The sequence below is a fragment of the Gallus gallus genome, chromosome 10, assembly GCF_016699485.2.
Source record: "Gallus gallus isolate bGalGal1 chromosome 10, bGalGal1.mat.broiler.GRCg7b, whole genome shotgun sequence".
Taxonomy (NCBI): domain Eukaryota; kingdom Metazoa; phylum Chordata; class Aves; order Galliformes; family Phasianidae; genus Gallus; species Gallus gallus.
This window is the reverse complement of record NC_052541.1, coordinates 19699291-19715648: the sequence shown is the minus strand read 5'-3', so window position 1 is coordinate 19715648 and position 16358 is coordinate 19699291. Positions and strand designations below refer to the sequence as shown.

The 16358-nt window shown below is 48.4% G+C and overlaps 1 protein-coding gene and 1 non-coding gene across 2 annotated transcripts in view; one reads left to right on the top strand and one right to left on the bottom strand.

Annotated features, from left to right (window-relative positions):
* The window catches only part of ADAMTS7 (ADAM metallopeptidase with thrombospondin type 1 motif 7), a 45243-nt gene extending 31297 nt beyond the window's left edge, over nucleotides 1-13946 (bottom strand). The window contains exons 1-8 of the mRNA XM_003641830.6: nucleotides 13855-13946; nucleotides 12867-13219; nucleotides 9188-9359; nucleotides 5582-5778; nucleotides 3809-3892; nucleotides 2878-3002; nucleotides 1637-1786; nucleotides 406-549 (exon numbers count right to left, since the gene is read on the bottom strand). Coding sequence (XP_003641878.3) covers nucleotides 406-549; nucleotides 1637-1786; nucleotides 2878-3002; nucleotides 3809-3892; nucleotides 5582-5778; nucleotides 9188-9359; nucleotides 12867-13219; nucleotides 13855-13936 — 1307 coding nt within the window. The 5' untranslated portion in view covers nucleotides 13937-13946. The remainder of the gene's footprint in view (nucleotides 1-405; nucleotides 550-1636; nucleotides 1787-2877; nucleotides 3003-3808; nucleotides 3893-5581; nucleotides 5779-9187; nucleotides 9360-12866; nucleotides 13220-13854) is intronic.
* Nucleotides 13947-16274: 2328 nt separating this feature from the next.
* TRNAK-CUU lies at nucleotides 16275-16347 on the top strand. The gene has a single exon. It is a non-coding gene; the product is annotated as a tRNA-Lys (tRNA).
* The last annotated feature ends 11 nt before the right edge of the window (nucleotides 16348-16358 follow it).

The window sequence follows — 16358 nt, the reverse complement described above, 5'->3', positions numbered from 1 at the left end:
TAATGTGCTTCCAGCTGCACACCTATCTGTTAGGCTGGTGCAAGCAGCGCATGGCTGACATTGGGGCAGAGAGGAGCACAACCAGCTCCAGCACTCTACTGCTGGGACAACCATGCTTTGGAAATCCCACCAGCTAAGTCAGTGAAGAAAACTGCTCTGGCTTTATTTATTCTAAGAACAGCCACTGTGGCACTGCACAAAGTTGCTTTTCCATTCAAATGCTCATCCTTCCCAGCAAAGACCAAGCCAACTGAACGAGTTAGAAATACCATCAAGTGCCCTGGGGGTGATTTCTGAGGCCAGAAAGTATCTTGCAGACCCCAAAGCTCAACCCAGCCACAACTTGTGGCAGCCAGCTCAGCCCTGAGCACTGATGCAAACAAATGAGAAGAAGCAAGGACTTACTCGAGGAATCGTGTGATGTACTCCCGGCTGCAGCGGGACCAGGTGAGTGGGGACGTGTCATACAGGAGCTGTGGAGACATGATGAAAGGTCTTTTCCCAACTGGCTCACAGTCATTGCTGCTTCCATCATGCTGAATCCCAAAACTGTGTAAGAGCACAGTCCCACAAAGGAGAGGTGAGCCACATGCCTGCTACAACCACGCAGCTTCTCTGCTTTCTCACACACTATACCAGACTCTACAAACATTTGCAACTTTATGGAGACACACTGATTAACAGTGAGCACTTAGCTATGTGGGAAATTCCAGTGGGACCACAGATGCTGTCACAAGCTTTGTCCCATATGTTACGGAAAAAGAGAGCCAGGCATCCTCTCAGTCTGCATCTTGCAAGGGCTCAGCTGGGATGCTGTTGCTTCACAATTAAGAGAATACCATGCCCTTGTTACTCTACCATGGCCCACAGTGGCAAACTGGCCACTCAGTAAGCTGGGGAAATACGGCTATGCTCAGGGCTCTGTCCAGTGCCTGTGTTCTGCAACAGTACAAGCAAGGGGAACAGCCCCAGGAGCTTATGTCTCCTTGCACTGGAGTAAATAAGTGATTATTTGTCACTATTTTGAAGTGACAAAGCCAATGGACCAAGCTTCATACAGAGAGCATCTGAGGCTAGCATTTAACCGAAAAGATCTATGAATTCAAAACACAATATAATGTGTAACTATTACATGATTTTTTTCCCAATGTACATACTTTATGCAGGAGTTTTACTTTAGCTCTCTTACTGGCAACTCAGCCAATAATAAAGTAATGACAATATTGAACAAAATCAGTTTAATTAAACTTGCTGGTTACAGGCTTTTACTGTACAAAGATATAGACTATGATGTTCAAATGACTTTCTCAAGTTTAGTTGAAATCAGGATCAGAAAAATCCTGTTACTTATGGTACACATAGACTCTATTTTAAAACCTCTCAATGAACAATTCTCTTCTCGACAACTTTTAGTATCAGCAACACACAGGTGTACATAAATGTGTAATTTGCGAAGGGTTCCTTGAATCTAGGGCAACCAAAAGCCTAACTCTGAAACAAATCTCTCAGGGTACATTCCCTGAGATTCAGGGAACTGCTCAGCAACATCCTTCCAACTTTTATTTGTCCCTTGTCAAGTCCTGACTAAGCCATAGAGGACAGAGGTCAGAAAGGAGAAGAAGGAAACAGAGGGTACCTGTGTCCAAGCTCGTGGGCCACGGTGAAGGCCAGGGGCAGCCCTGTGTCCTCATTGATGTTGCAGCTCCTGTGGGGCTGGCACATTCCTGCCACATGGGACAGACCCAGGGTCTCACAGGGTCTGTTCATTGCTGCGCAGATGTCCTTCCTTGGGTGATTGAGAACAACACACACACAGCAAAAAGAAGGTTGAACACAGTAAGATCCAAAGGGTGATGTGAAACTGGGTGTGCGCAGAGCACCATGTCCATGGGACCAGCCCAAGACAGCTGCCTCAAAGCAAGCCCCTCCTGCCTCATGGTCCCAGTCTAACGGGAAGCCTTTAAGCCCAGCAAACACTGGCCAAACAGAAGCAAGAATGGAGACATCCAAACGTCTTTCGACACAGACAGATTTATGACTCTTCCTTTCCCCTTTACTCTCTCGATATCCCCAGCTTATTAGAAAGCCTGATTAATGGGAACTGCAAGCCAGACTGGCTACGTTTATTCTACTGTATAAATAAAGTTGATGCTGGGAATAATTAAGCAATTACTACATTTCTTGGGGAAGTACATCCCATTGGTGCTGTGGTCTAGGGCAGGGGAGCTCCAGCCACCCAGGAAGAACAACTCCATTAAAGTACATGGCCTTAAGTGCCCTATTTCTACTACAAAGCAAATTTTCTATGGAAGATAAAACTGCTGGGGTTTGTGAATCACTGTGCAAACAACCATGATACTGCCAACATCCAAGCTGCTGCAGCATGAAACTATCAAACCACATTCTGACTGCAAGGTATATAAACTTGGCCAGAGACAAGAATTCCACCCAGCTACATGGGAGGTGAGGGCCTGCTCTGAGGCTCCTTTGTAAATCCCGGAATTCATCTACAAGAGAAAATGGAGAGCTAATCCCTGTGTACATCTGCTGCAAGGACACACCCATTCCAGGGTTTCCCAATAGGGCCACAGTGAAAATCTGGTTTGGAAACCCCAACTGCTGGTAAACTGAGAGCAGTTTCCAGGTTTAAAACTGGGGTCTGACATCAGTTCCAGCCACTGGAGCCAGGCCACTTTTAGATTTCAAGTTATATATTGAATACGCAGGCTTCCAGTCAGGGCTGAGGTACAGAGAGTGAGATTTAAACAGCTTCCACTAAAATATGCAACTAGCTGCCTGTGTCCTACCTGCCTGCAGCCACTGGAGGAGTTTCTAGGTGATGGAGTAAACCTTCTGCATAAAACTAGGACACAATACCTTGTGAGCAGGACTGCAACATCATGATGCAAGGGATGGGAATCTCCTTTCACATTGATGCTCTTCTGCCATTTGCAAAAGCTTTTCAAGGTGTTGTCTGCATGGTGGGAGATTTTCAGATTCTCCTGCCAACACAATTAAAAGCCAGTTGTCATACTGTTAATGGCCCTGTTTGGTTTTTATGATGCAGTGCATAGGGATCTGATCTCTGAGCCATCAGAGTAAGATCAGGAATAACTGCCATCTAGATGGTATTGCTCTGCATTTTGTAAGCTGTAGGCTGGATGGGAATACAGTCGTCGTTTCTTTCCACTAATGATTCAACTGAACCATTAAGTCATTTGATATCAGGGGTTTAGAAACGCTGCAGGAAAATACTCCATCCTGGCCGATGTGCTTTAGAGAAGGATGCAGCTGCACAGCCAGACTGAGCAGTGACTGCTGCAGCTGGGAAACACAAACAACCAACAGCTCACAGCCTCCACCAGCGCTACTGGCAGGGAATCCTCCTGTGGGATGCAGCGAGCTTCAGCTACTCAGCCACTGTTGGACCATTCTTCCCCAGCACTGACTTGGAGCTACGCCTGCCCCACGTTTGAAGGGATGCTGTCACAGGCAAATAGTACCAGTGGCATTGGGTATCATCCCATAGATTACGGGATGAGAGGGAAGATACTGTCATAGTGGCTAAATTACAAATCACTGTAAGAATCATGATCCACAGCTCCTCTGACATATAATCCTCCTAACTTTAACAGACCAGCAGCCCATGCAGAAGACTAGGAAGTAAAGCACAGGAATCTGTATTAATATTACACAATTCACCCATGAAAACTGCGTATGAGAGTTTACAGGCTTTCAAGGCCAGCTCTCTGTGTATCCCAGTTTGGCTGCCAGGATGGAAGTGTGAGTCATTTTGTTTTCTTTTTACCTCTTCGTTCTCCAGCAGGATGAGTCGCACTATAGCAATGTTGATGGGGTTCCCAATGCTGGCATGGTGGAACAGCCCCGCCACCTGCAAAGCGCAAAAGGCTAAATAAAGCCCAAAAGAAACATCTTGCCCGGTGACAGTTCTCCTGGTAGGTACATTTGCAAAGCAACACGAGCTTAAAGGGAAGCTACTGAAGGTTGTTGACAACATCCCAACATCTTGGGGAATTGCCAAAAATAAAAGACAAGACCAGATGTAGACCCAGATTAAAGCATTCATAATACAATGGAAACTGATATAATCTATGTAGCACGCTGAAACTCAACCAGAAATGCCTGGGGAACCACCTCCACTTTCACTCCCTAACAAATGTGTTAAGCACCTCAAAGCCTGCGCTCTCTCAGTGTCTTCACCAACAGCAGGAAATCCAGGATGTCACCCCGAGGTCCTCTACCCAATCCCACTCTCTCTTCCAGCCATCAACCACACCTCCTCCGAAATGCAAAAAGATGCTACCACAACAGCTGAATTGCAAACAGACTATACCAACTCACACTGATTTATCTGTTTGTTTTATGGCTTTAGCAAGACCTCCCTGAATTTTCAAGACCACCAGGTTCTCTTCACGCATGACCCTGGACGTGGCCCTGCTCGAGGTGGCCTGGCATGAGCAGGGGCTGGGCAAGGTCACCTCCAGGGGTCCCTTCTCACCTTAAACCAGCCTGATTCTGTGACTCCAAGCAAAATTAAGAGTGGTACTCTGGATGTGCAAGGTTAGTTCATTAACACATCACACCACCTAGTTATGAGTCAATGCCTCCAGAAAAGTCTGAGTTTAAGCAGCAGAATGAAAACCTGAGGAATTGCAATGCAATTATTGCAGTTAGCTTTCAAAACCTGCCTATAGGTTTTACCACTAAATACTTCCATGGTTTAGTGCCAGCAAAACAGCTCAGCTACAGTCTGGATCTATGCTTAATTCCTTCCCTCGGCTGCCCTCAGTGGCACCTTCCCAGGAAAGCCATTCACACTTCTGTCAACCAGGCTAGTGCACTCAGCCATCACTGGCAGGCTGGCACCGGCTCTGCAGCTTTTGGGACTAAGATGAAAAACACCATGGCAGCTGCCCTGCAGCACTCTCTTTGTGGGTGGCTCTTACTGGCACTACCAGCACTGAGTTCAAGGAAGCCTGAGCCAGAACTCTCACATCCCTGCAGGTCTTCTCCTGTAAGGAGGCTTCCTTATCAAGCAGGGGCTGTGGGTGGCCCCAGTGCAGGCTTCACAGTGGTTTCAGCTTCAGCTGCACCTCCCCACCCAAGCAGCCTGCTTGCCTTACTGCAGAGAGCAGCGGTGGTGATGCTGTGGCCATGGGCAGCACCTGCCCCCTCTCTGTCCTGAAGCAGTAGGTGTGGGAGGAAGAGTCCTGCGCTTGCAGTATCTACCTGGCAGGCCATGCTAACCACCCTCACTGAGAAAGGGAAGGGAACAGCCCTTGAGCCCCATGGGGAAGGTGAAACTGCTGCAGGCTGAGAGCTGCTCCCATCTGCACCAAGACTTTGACCTAGGGCTCGCTCACAGCAAACCATCCTCCTGAAGCAGATGGAGGACTGAACAGTGCAGTTAAGCAAATGTGAGGGTGGGAACAGCCTGTTTGGTGAGAGATTTGCTGAGGTCTCACCAGGAATGAGCTCTGGCAAGCCCAGTGGCCCTTATGTCTCATAGCTGCATCTCCAGGGACCTGGCAGTTCTGTGGTTGAGAAAATCAGGACTCACCATGTTCATCACAGTCAGCACGTACTTCTCGATGTTCTCACTCCCGTGGTATTCTATCATCTTGGTGTCTGCCACCACCAGCGTTTCCACCCACTTCTCCTTGCTGATGGAACGCTGCTTTATTCTTCTCTTCCTGTATTGTTTCTGTTCCCATCTTTCCCTCCGCTTCTCAAACTTCTCTAGGCTTTCCTGAGATTCTGAGAAATTGAAGGGAGAAAAAAGTCTCACTTCTGGTAAAAAGTCTGCACCATTGCTAAAATACCATCAAGATGACTTTTTTTTTAAATTAAACAATCTGTTGGTGTTGATCAGGAGGACTCTCACTCAGACCCATAACTTACTTGCATAGCCACTGTGCTATATGCTCCAAAAATTCAGTGAAAGAGGAAAACTGTGACTTCACAACACACTGCACAGTAGCATTAGAGAGAGAAAAAAAAATCCTTTGAAATAAATCCTCGAACTGAAACAAGGTCTGAAATATTTTGTGAGGAACATGCAGTCTCCCAGAGCAGAGCATTTGTGTTTTGTATCAACACATTAATTTAGAGGCAAACATGGAGAGAGGTTTGACCATGCACTGTAAAGAAACAACACCAGTGGCTCAGCTCTTCCGAGTATAATCAAACATTTCTATTTTGCTGAGAAAGACAGTTCCCCAACACCATAAACTCCATGCCCTGGAAACTGGATGTCCTGAGCCAAATCCCAAAGATCATTGCTGTCCTGGATGAGACTGAAACACCCGCAGGGCTGCACAGAGATTTCCTTGGCCACATGAAGACTGAACTCTGGGTTTCTGCGCTGTTCATCCCCAGAGAAACAAGAAGGACATTCATTGGGCTGAAAAGACACACGACGCCAAAGGAGAGCTTGGACGCTCCTAATGCACACCAGAAAATGGGAATTCTCATGTCAAGACTTTTCCTGTGACGCTGCTCCAAGATCAAGGTCAGGGTCAGCCCCAAGTTGGGTAAAGGCTTTACAAACCACATCACACACAGTGGGAAATGCTTTTATGACCAGTTTCTATGGGCTCTGCCTTACTTTATTAACAGTGAACTTTTACATTTTATGGACTATGCTGTACTTTAGCTGTACTTTATGCCCCAGCCCAAAAAATCCTAAGTATCTGAATAATTTGATGAATTGCTAGTACCACTGCGACAGTGTAATCACAGCGGCTTCCTTGGAGTTTGCTTTCATTGTGTCCTTTGCTGCTGAGCTTCCATGTGGGATGCAGAGCACGGTGCAGACAGCTCCCTGGCTACCAGGCAGGGTCTGTATGGCATTTCCCCTCAAGATCCCTCTCACACACTTGCCCAGCTGTACATACAGGCTCACAATATACAGTACAGGGTATTGACAGAAACTGAATACCAGGCTGATCTAACACCATCTGGCTGGGTGATGATATGCAAAGAAAACCAGCAACACATCAGTGGATGTTGAAAGACTTGAGGTAATACAAATCCTGTAGACTTTCAGTTTCCTTTCCAGGGCACATACATCATGTCCATGCTGCTGCTTTGTATTCAAATAGAGATTCAGCTATATTATACACTAACAACACCATACCTACTGAAATTCATTTACAATCAACAGGCTTCAAAGTCTAGAAGGAACCATTATTACTACTATCAGTTTATTCATTTAGATTAAAAGAAGAATGCCTAAAGATAACATGATTATAGAATAAAAGGGTTTGGGGAAGCTCTAGGGAATTGGTAAGACAAGACAGACGGACTGGAAGATGCAACTTCAAACATTCAGACTAGCAAAGTAAAGCATCCAATCTTTCCAACTTCCCTGTCCTGTGTCAGTCTGTCACCACTGCACACAGATCTGCTGCTTCACAGCTTTGCACTGACAGCTCTGCAGAGACCCTAGGCTAGAGCTGCAGGGAGGCCAGCGCTCCCAGCTCCAGGTGCTACTGAGCTGTGGGGATGCTGCCCCAGCTCCTGAGGCGAGTGAGTCATCTCATGTTCAAGACCTGCTCCAGACTGATGGGTAGAAATGTACCTTTGCTGTTTCTCTTGCCTCCAGGATTTCTTCCTAAGGCAAATACCTCCCTATTACATGATTTTACTGCAGGCAGACATTCAATTTTCAACTAGGCAGAGTAAAAATAGCTACAAAATAACAAGGGCAACACAGACCTCAGTGCAGCTGTACCAGCCCTTGGGGACATGGGTTCATGCTCCAACAGCTAGGCTGCCCAAAGCACCGATTGTTTTTCTTCACTGAGAACAGTGTCAACCAGTTTATGACTAGCCCTGGGATTTTATCATGGAAAAGACTTTGAACTTCCTTCTCTAGCCTCATGCACTCTCCCTCCCAGCGCCAGAACTGCAGCCCATGATCCTCTGCTTGTGCAATGCAGCCTTTGAGTTCTGCTCCAGCAAAAAAGCCCTGCAAGAAGCACAGACTGCTGTACCTCCCAGATCTGCTCTCAGCTGTCAGCGCTGTCCATCTGAGCCACCACTGCCTTTTCCAGGACAGTCATTTTCTAGGGGCCAGCCCTCTCCCTGGAGCTCAGGAGGAAAGCAAAGAGATCACTGTCCAACAGAGACCCCATACAAATGCCCTGAGGGAGGGGGTGGCTCACCGCAAAAAACTGCTGGTTTTCTACCCCTCCAAAAAGCAGGAGGGAGAGCTGCCTTTGCAGAGCTGGACAATTAGTTCCTTGACACTACCACAAGCACAGTGCTATGGATACAGAAAGCATTTAATTTGCATTAAAATAATTCTGCTGGGCAGAAGGGCCACGGTGACAACCTGGATTCACTGGCATAAATGGGAATTCTGGTATTTAGCTCACCAGTTTTACTCCAGAAGTCCAAACTTCTGGCAAGTCACAAACTGATATTTGCAAGGAATCAAAAATAAGTATTCAGTCTCCACATCACAGGATGCTTGTAGCAGACCCAGGAGGAAAAGATGAGAGTGAGGCCTGAGGTTCAGCATGCATGTGAGAAACATAAGCAAATACAGGAAAACTGGCAGGAGGAAAAAAAAACTGCCGTAATTCCTGTGACTTGTGGGCTCCACTCATGGATGTCAGAAAATTTCTGCCTGCTGCTAAGCAAGCAAATTTTCCTGACTTGCAATTTGAACCAGTGGTCAGCCTTCCCATAATAAACCCACTTGTGGAAACCACTGTGTGGCTACGCTTTCAGAAACTTGGCCATCTTTCAGCAAGGAGCCCAAGGCCATTTGGCAGACACCTACCAAGCGGGCCCAGCACTGCCCACCGCCCACAGAAACCACCACAAAACCATGGGTCAGTTGCATCTCAGTGTTCTGAGCATTTCCCTCCCAGCTAGATAAGTGGCAAAGGGGACCAGCACAGCGACTCCCAAAACTCAAATTACAGCACTCAGTGTCCTTTAAGGTAAAACGTGGGTGCTGAGATCTTATTGCAGAAGCTGAACACTCCCAGATTTTAAGATAAGCATGTCTGCTGAGGCATCTTAGAAGACTAAGGATTGGCACTGATTCCTTTATCTTTCCACTGTGTACTTCAAGTTACAGAACTCAAATTATGAATTCTAGGATCTAGCCGCTGTCAGTTCATCGTGAGAGGTATGAGAAAGGAGACAATACCTTGCACACCGCAGGCTGCCCATGCTGCTGGCTGCTTCTTGTCTTGCTCTCCTGGGTGCTCAGGAGCATGGCGTTTATATATCCTGTGGGGCTGTGCTGCTGCATCCTCAGGAAAGCTGGTGGCTACTGGTTCAATGAAATAGTCCTCGTTCATGAGCCGAAATACACCTTTCTAGCAGGGAGAGACAGAGATGTAATCATGAAGCCATCTGCAACTAGTATGAATATGAGGAAGGGAGAGATTTGCAAAATGTTCCAGGTAGAAACATGTCTCCCCAGTCACAAGGTGCAGAGGGTGGTGAACTGAAAAGGTATCTGACACTGAGGAATGAGTTTAGGGACTGCAGGGATGCTGAGAGAGAGAAATGCCTTCTCCAGAGAACCAGAACCAGAGCACACCAGGAATGTATGTACATCTGACCTTGGACTGTGCTTCCTCCTCCATGTTCACATCACCTCTCCCTGACCTTCATGGAGAAGCTCTGGAGAGCTGAAAATTTCAGTCCAGAGTATGGCTTTGGTTACAGTTCATCACCAGTGTTTTGAGTACAAGTGGAGATGTTTTCACAAGGATATCCTCACAAGATCAAGTCAGCTGCCTTTGCACTAAGTCCCACCGTTGTGAACCCCTATGTTACAGACTTCCTGCAATCAAACGCCAGAAAACCTTGAGGAAAAAGGAAGAGGAACCTATGGGAGCTCTTGATCACAGTGGGAACTCAAATCAAGGAAAGTCAGTCTGAGAGGAGAATTGCACTTCAAGCAACAAAGAGGATGTGTCACTGGCATCTCTCCTTCAGCAGGAAATGAGACCCCAAAACTTTCTTTGTTCAATTATGAACCCTCTAGACCTGGTCCAGCTGCAACACGTTGTTATGGACTTACCTGGGATCCCAGAGCCCCAGATTGCATCTCAGGAACAAACAGTTATCTGAAAGCACTTGCATTTGCTGAATGGGAAGCTCTTTGAATGGGTAGCTTCATCCCCAGGAACCAGGAGCTCCTGGGCTGGGGTCTGCAGCTGGAGCAGAGATTGATGCCCCATGTAAGCCTGCCCAGGATGCCATGCAAGGGCTGCATTCTGCCGCAGGGAGGTTCTGTGGGAATGCTGAGGGGTCCACTGTCTGCAGGAAGGTCTGTTTAAAACACACCTGCTAATCTCAGTGCACGTGTCATGGCCCACCGCTGCACACGGCACTGTCACCCCTGCTCCTGCCTCCCTGACACTCATGCACAACAGGCTGTAACAAGAGGAGCAGGCAGCCCTAGAGAAGGTGAAACTAAGCTGACAACGTTATGCACAAGAGAGCACAATCCAGATCTTAGCACTATGCTTCATTTTAGAATCCTTGGCAGGAGGAGTTTAAAGTCTTGTAACAGCCTTCTAAGAAAGGTGAAGCCTTACACAGAAACAGATCTCAAAGGCAGGTAAGGTTGTTAAAGAAGGAATAATATTCCCATGCTACACATCTAACAAGTGCTGGACCAGCTGCTGCACAAGGAGGAACATGGGAGGAACTTGGCTCTTTGAGGTGCTAATGCAACTTATTTCAACGCCTGAAATTGCCACAAGCATGAATTTTGGGACAGCCCATCTGTGCTTTACAGCTAAGAAGTGGAGAGTGCTTCTAACAAAGCAATGCTGGGCTTGAAATGCAAAGTATTGCCACTGTGTACAAATGCAATACACTTCTGTAGCCTCCAGAACTATCCCACACCAGCAATGAGTTCCTTGCTTACACCCTGTAACACCTAACACAATTAGAAGGTGCATGTGAGTAATTCACTGTAACAAAGCTCAGTGACACACTTTACTTTCTTTGATAATGATGTGAGACACACAGCACATTGTCAGTGCAGTTTCCTGTGGCTTAATATCTGACAAAAAGCCTTGGTTATTTTAAGACTGAGCAGGGAAGCTCTAAAGCAACTTAAGGCTGAAGTTTTCTCGCCACTCAATACTTAATGAGTATTGTTTTTCTCTTCCATCCATAGTTCATTCACAAAGAGATGCTTACTCCCGTTAACCAGTTCCTTTAGCATTCATTATCCTGAAGACAGGAGTTATTAGAGACCCAGCTTTTCAGATGGAAAAAAACGCCCAAAGCCACGGAGGAAGTTAATGCAAAAGCAGCATTAGAGCTCTGACTGTGGTACCCAGCTCTGGACTAAGCTGCTTGCCCTTCTCAAGCCCTTCAGAAGGCTTCCCTCAGACCTCAAACCTCACTGGCAGAACCCCAGCTGCTGAACTGACAGCGAAAGTGCAAATGAAACGACCTGACCCACCAACTCAGTGAGCTATGAAGTGCAAGGTGCTGAACACCATCAGATGCTGTTAAGTTTGGTGGGAAAAGAGCATCTTCAACACCTCCCAGGATGCACACAGCATTTTTCATGACCTTCTCCATGCTATGCTGCCAGAGTCAACACTTCTGGGCTTCTGGACTCACTAAGCATCCCTCCCATGCCTGCTCCATCTGCACCAACTGCTTTTTGAACTTGAAATCCTGGCTCAGAACCAGCATGGGGAACAGCCCCAGGTATGCGTCCTCAGCTCCTGCCCATCACAGGGAAGGTGTGAGCTCCTGCTGATGTTCAGTGACACAGCTGTGTGTTCAGACAAAGCACAGTGATTTGTGTGGCCTGTGCAGACCTCCCATTTACAAACCACCATGCTTTAGCAGGCTAGCTCAACATACAGACACATACTGCTTTTCTTTAAACACAGGAAGCTTAAAATACAAACAGCTCCCAGCTGAACCAAAGCCACCTGCAGCAGCCAGAGGACCTGATGGGACTCAGACAGAAGCACATGGCAAACCAGGGCAAGGAATTACCAGCCCTGCAAATGCAAAGATGTGGGACATGAGGACTACTGCGGTTTCCTACTTGCAGCAGCAGCAGTCCTGCATCCCGTGTGCATGCCAGCTCTGTGCAGGGGTCACCACGTGAAGCAGAACTCTCTCACATGACAGTGCTGTTGCCATCCCCCTACCCCTACCTGAGGACTGTCTGCGCATCACGTGAGTTATGAAGTTACACTGTGATGATTCTGCAAACCTCTATAAGATTTTAAACCCTGAGGGGACCCAGTACCTGTGCCAGCCAGACACAAGCTGAGGCAGACATGCAAATTTATGCTAAAGACATGAATTTGCTTTCCTAAGTGCCTACACCACAGTCTTACTAGTGATAACGACTTCGGCTTTCAGCAAAATGTACCTTCTTAAATGTCACTTCTGACTCTGAAAATATTGGCCATGGAATAAGACAGCTGATGCGCACTTTTTGTGAAAAGAGATTTCACTACACAGGAACCACACTATCATGAAATGGTATTACATTATCATGAGATACTTCATCATCTCCAGGCTTTGATACACTACACTTTCAGATGAGTTTCTCATAATCCTATATTTATGTACTAGAAGATGGAAGCCATATGGGAATTGCTCTGGGAATTTGGACACAAACACAAGTAAACACAGTCCCAAGAGTTCCCAAACTACTGGAGTCCATGGGAAATTTACAGTCAGGTCATCTGAAGCAGCATCAAACCTACACATTGAGATCTTGACTGTGCTGCTATCAGGAGGAATTTTGCCAGTACCTTCCAAAGAAAAAAGGATTTCACATGGCTTCTGCTATTTCCCTGTTGGTTGAGAACCTTGGTACTTACCAAGCCATCACATGTACTGAGCGCAGCCAGGCCTCCCTTCAGCGTCCGGCTCTGAACCTCCCCGATCATATGGCAGGAGTTATACATGTGAGACTGGATCTTGGCATCAGTAATTCCCCCATACCGCCTCTCACTGACAAACCCAGGGGTGAGGAGGTTGATGTTAAGGCTCAGGTTGAATTTCAGGGGCTGTCCTTTGTAATGCAGTTCATAGAAAGCAAGAAACTTGTTCTTGGAGGAAAGAGACCTTCTGTGAAGGGCTCGGTGGGACAAGTCGTAGGACAGGAAGGATCCGCGTTCATCAACCTTGACTGGATGAACGATGTCACTGCTGGAGGACCACAGAGCAGGCTCTGCAAAGAAAGGGTTTCTGTGGCTAGCTTTATGATTAAGCATCTTTCCTCCTACCACTTGAGCTGGATGCTAAACTCCCAAGACAGCTCATTGGGGTCAGTCACCCACATGCCTGCTGGATCTGATAGGCTGTGCCTACAGCAGCTGCCAGTTCCCAGTACCTGCAAAATATGTGCATTGTCTGGGCTGCTTCACCTCACCTCTGCCCTCTGGCAGCGCATCCTCACCTTCTCCCATGGGCTACTGCTAGTAGCTGATCCTACAAATATTAGTCGTGGTGCTCTGGTCTGACCAAGGACCACCACAGCACAGCTGGGGGCCGGTCCCAGTTTCCATGCACATATTCCCACTGTTTAATTACAGTTGTTGGAGCAAAGTACATAAATAAATAAATAAATAAATCTGAAATGGTGTCTGGAAACCATGCAGGCGATTTCTGGTGGCAAAGCACCTCCCCGGGCTCAGAGGGTCCCAATGCTCCCACAGCCAGCTGCTGCTGCGCTCTGGGCCAAGGGCATCGCAAGAGCCCGAGGGGAGCTGGGGAACCCGGGGAATCCCGGGGCCAGCTCTCCAGTTCAGCTCCTGCAGGCGACCCCGCACCCGCGGCCATCCCCACACACATCCCCGCGCTCACCTGGCTGCTCGGTGCCGCTGCTCCGCTGCACGCCCGCGGCCAGCGCGGCGGCGAGAAGCAGGAGCCGTCCCGGGGCCGGCATGGGTGCGGGCAGGGCCGGGCCGGGCCGGGCACTAAGTGTCTCCCGGCCCGCGGGGCCGCCCCGCTGCCGCCGCCGCCGCTCTCCCGGCCCGGCCCCGCCGCTGTCCCGCGGCTGCCGGCGCAGCTCGGGAGTGACCCCGCGCGGCCGCCGTGTGAGGGGCACTGCGTTCAACACGGGCAACCCCCTTCTTCGTACAGTGGAAAGCAACAGCGTGTTCTGGTGAGCATCAGATCTCAGAGAATAAAACGTAAATTTGCTCTAAATCATCTCTTCCTACCGGAAAAGTGCGTGGTTTTGGCACCTCTGTGAACCTGCTGCCTCCCTTGATTCACAGCAAATCTGCACAAACGTCAAAGAAAGACATTTCATTAATGCTTGATTTCATCTGCCATTTTTCCCAGCAGAAACATAAGGCCCGAATCTTTCTCTTTTTACATCTCTGTCTTTTGTGGTTGTTTTCTTCTTCTTTTCATGATAAAAAGAATGGAAAATACAATACTTGGATCATTTGTTTTATTTAAATAACTCCTTGGCAGAGCACAAAGACTGCAGGAAATTATAGTCCCTTCCTCACTAAATACAGGACTGTTGCTAATGGAGCACGTTATATCACTTCCCTTGCCTGTTCCCTGTGCCTGTCAGGACCTCACCACCTAGCTCTATCTATTTAAGCCAGAAGGCTAAAATGTTTAAGGAATAGCAAAACCACGTGTTTAGTTTCAGATAAGTAGGATTGGAAAGATTACTTGTGAGTGAGGTTTAATGGGTTTAGAATGATAGGGTGTTCCAGTTTTGGTTATGTGGAGCTCTCTGACATTTTTTAAATGAAGCAATTCCTGCTCAGAAGTCTGCATTTCTACACCTAATACAACAGTAAAAGACCACAGAAATATTTTATATGAAATATATTTTATATAGGACAAAACCCAGGTCAGTGTCTGACAGTTTGGGCTTGCTGGATGCTGCCTCACTGCTGCATTCTCATGTGGCAATCTGGGCACATACAGTACAGTGGATGTACCATTATGTTTATGTCTGACTTGCCAAAATCAGGCATTTTGCATCTTCTGCAAGCAACAGAGAAGAATGAAATTAAATTTTAAAGCACCCCATCATTTAAAAAACAATTGCTCTTGAATGGCCATGCGCAAATTCCAGCAAGGCAGTACTCTCACCCAGTGACTGCTGTGCTATGGATGCAGTGTTTACAGCAGTTCTGCCAAAGGGAAACGAGAGGCCACTTCTGCCTCTTGATAAATATATCCAGAGTGGGGGCACAGACCCACAGTGCTTACACTGCTGTGGTGGAGAGGATCCAGCCTGCGCCCAGGTTGGGCCATTCTCCTCAGTCCCTCTGCATCCCGGAGGGCAGTGGTGCCCCAGTGCCACGCTTCACACTGCGCTGGCTGCTGGCAGGAAGCCACAGAAATGGCATGGGCTGAATATCGGAGCCTGCAATACAAAGAAATGCTGTGTTATCCACACAGCGGGTCCTCCCGCAATGCATTTCTAAAGCTCTCCCAACTCCCACGTTCTGAAGTGCATGCAGGAAGTACACGGAGAAACTCTAAATATTTTCTGATTTTCAAAAAAACCGTGGCAGTTTGGGGGCTGTCTCGTATTTCCAGAGTGCGCTGCAGATCGGTGTGGCTGCCCAGATGTTTGCACCTCCTGTTGGCCTGGGTGGGATTTTTTTTTTTTTTCCTGAAGTGATAATGCCAAAACATGAAAACAGATACGGCAGAGCAACCACCAGAAATATTTTGACAGACAAATCCCAGCAAACGTTCGGCTGCGGCTATCACATGGCTGCTCAAACGTGCAGGGCCCGCCAGCCCCGCGAGCGGCAGAAAGCCCGCAGGAATCCGGCAGCAGGCCGTGCTGTGGGCAGCCGCAGCCACCACGGATGCTCACCCGGGCTCTGTGAGCGCTGAGGCCGCTCCGCTCCGTACGAGGGCTCCGCTGAGGTGTGAGGGCTCCGCAGAGGGAGCGGAGCGCTGCGTGCTGTGGTAACCCCACCACAGGCCTCGCCGCACTCCGCGGCTGCGATGAGCACTTTCCAGGCCCCCGTCCGTTACAATGAGCCCCAGAAGGGCTGCGGGCTGCCCCGGTGCCGCTGTGGCCGGGCTGCGGGCCGGTAAGTCCCGCTAAGGCCCGGCCGGACCCCTCCAGACTCGACGGGTCCCGCTTCGTGCCGGGCTGGCGCGAAGCGCTCTGAGGAACGTGCTGCGCGCCAAGCAGCCGCCTTGCGCCCCCCGCCGGCAGCGGGAAGTGGCAGCGCGCAGGGCGCGATCCGGAGGGGCGGCGAGTGAAGCACTGAGGAACACAGTGTGCGGGAGCCCGGCTAGCTCAGTCGGTAGAGCATGGGACTCTTAATCCCAGGGTCGTGGGTTCGAGCCCCACGTTGGGCGCATAGCTTTTC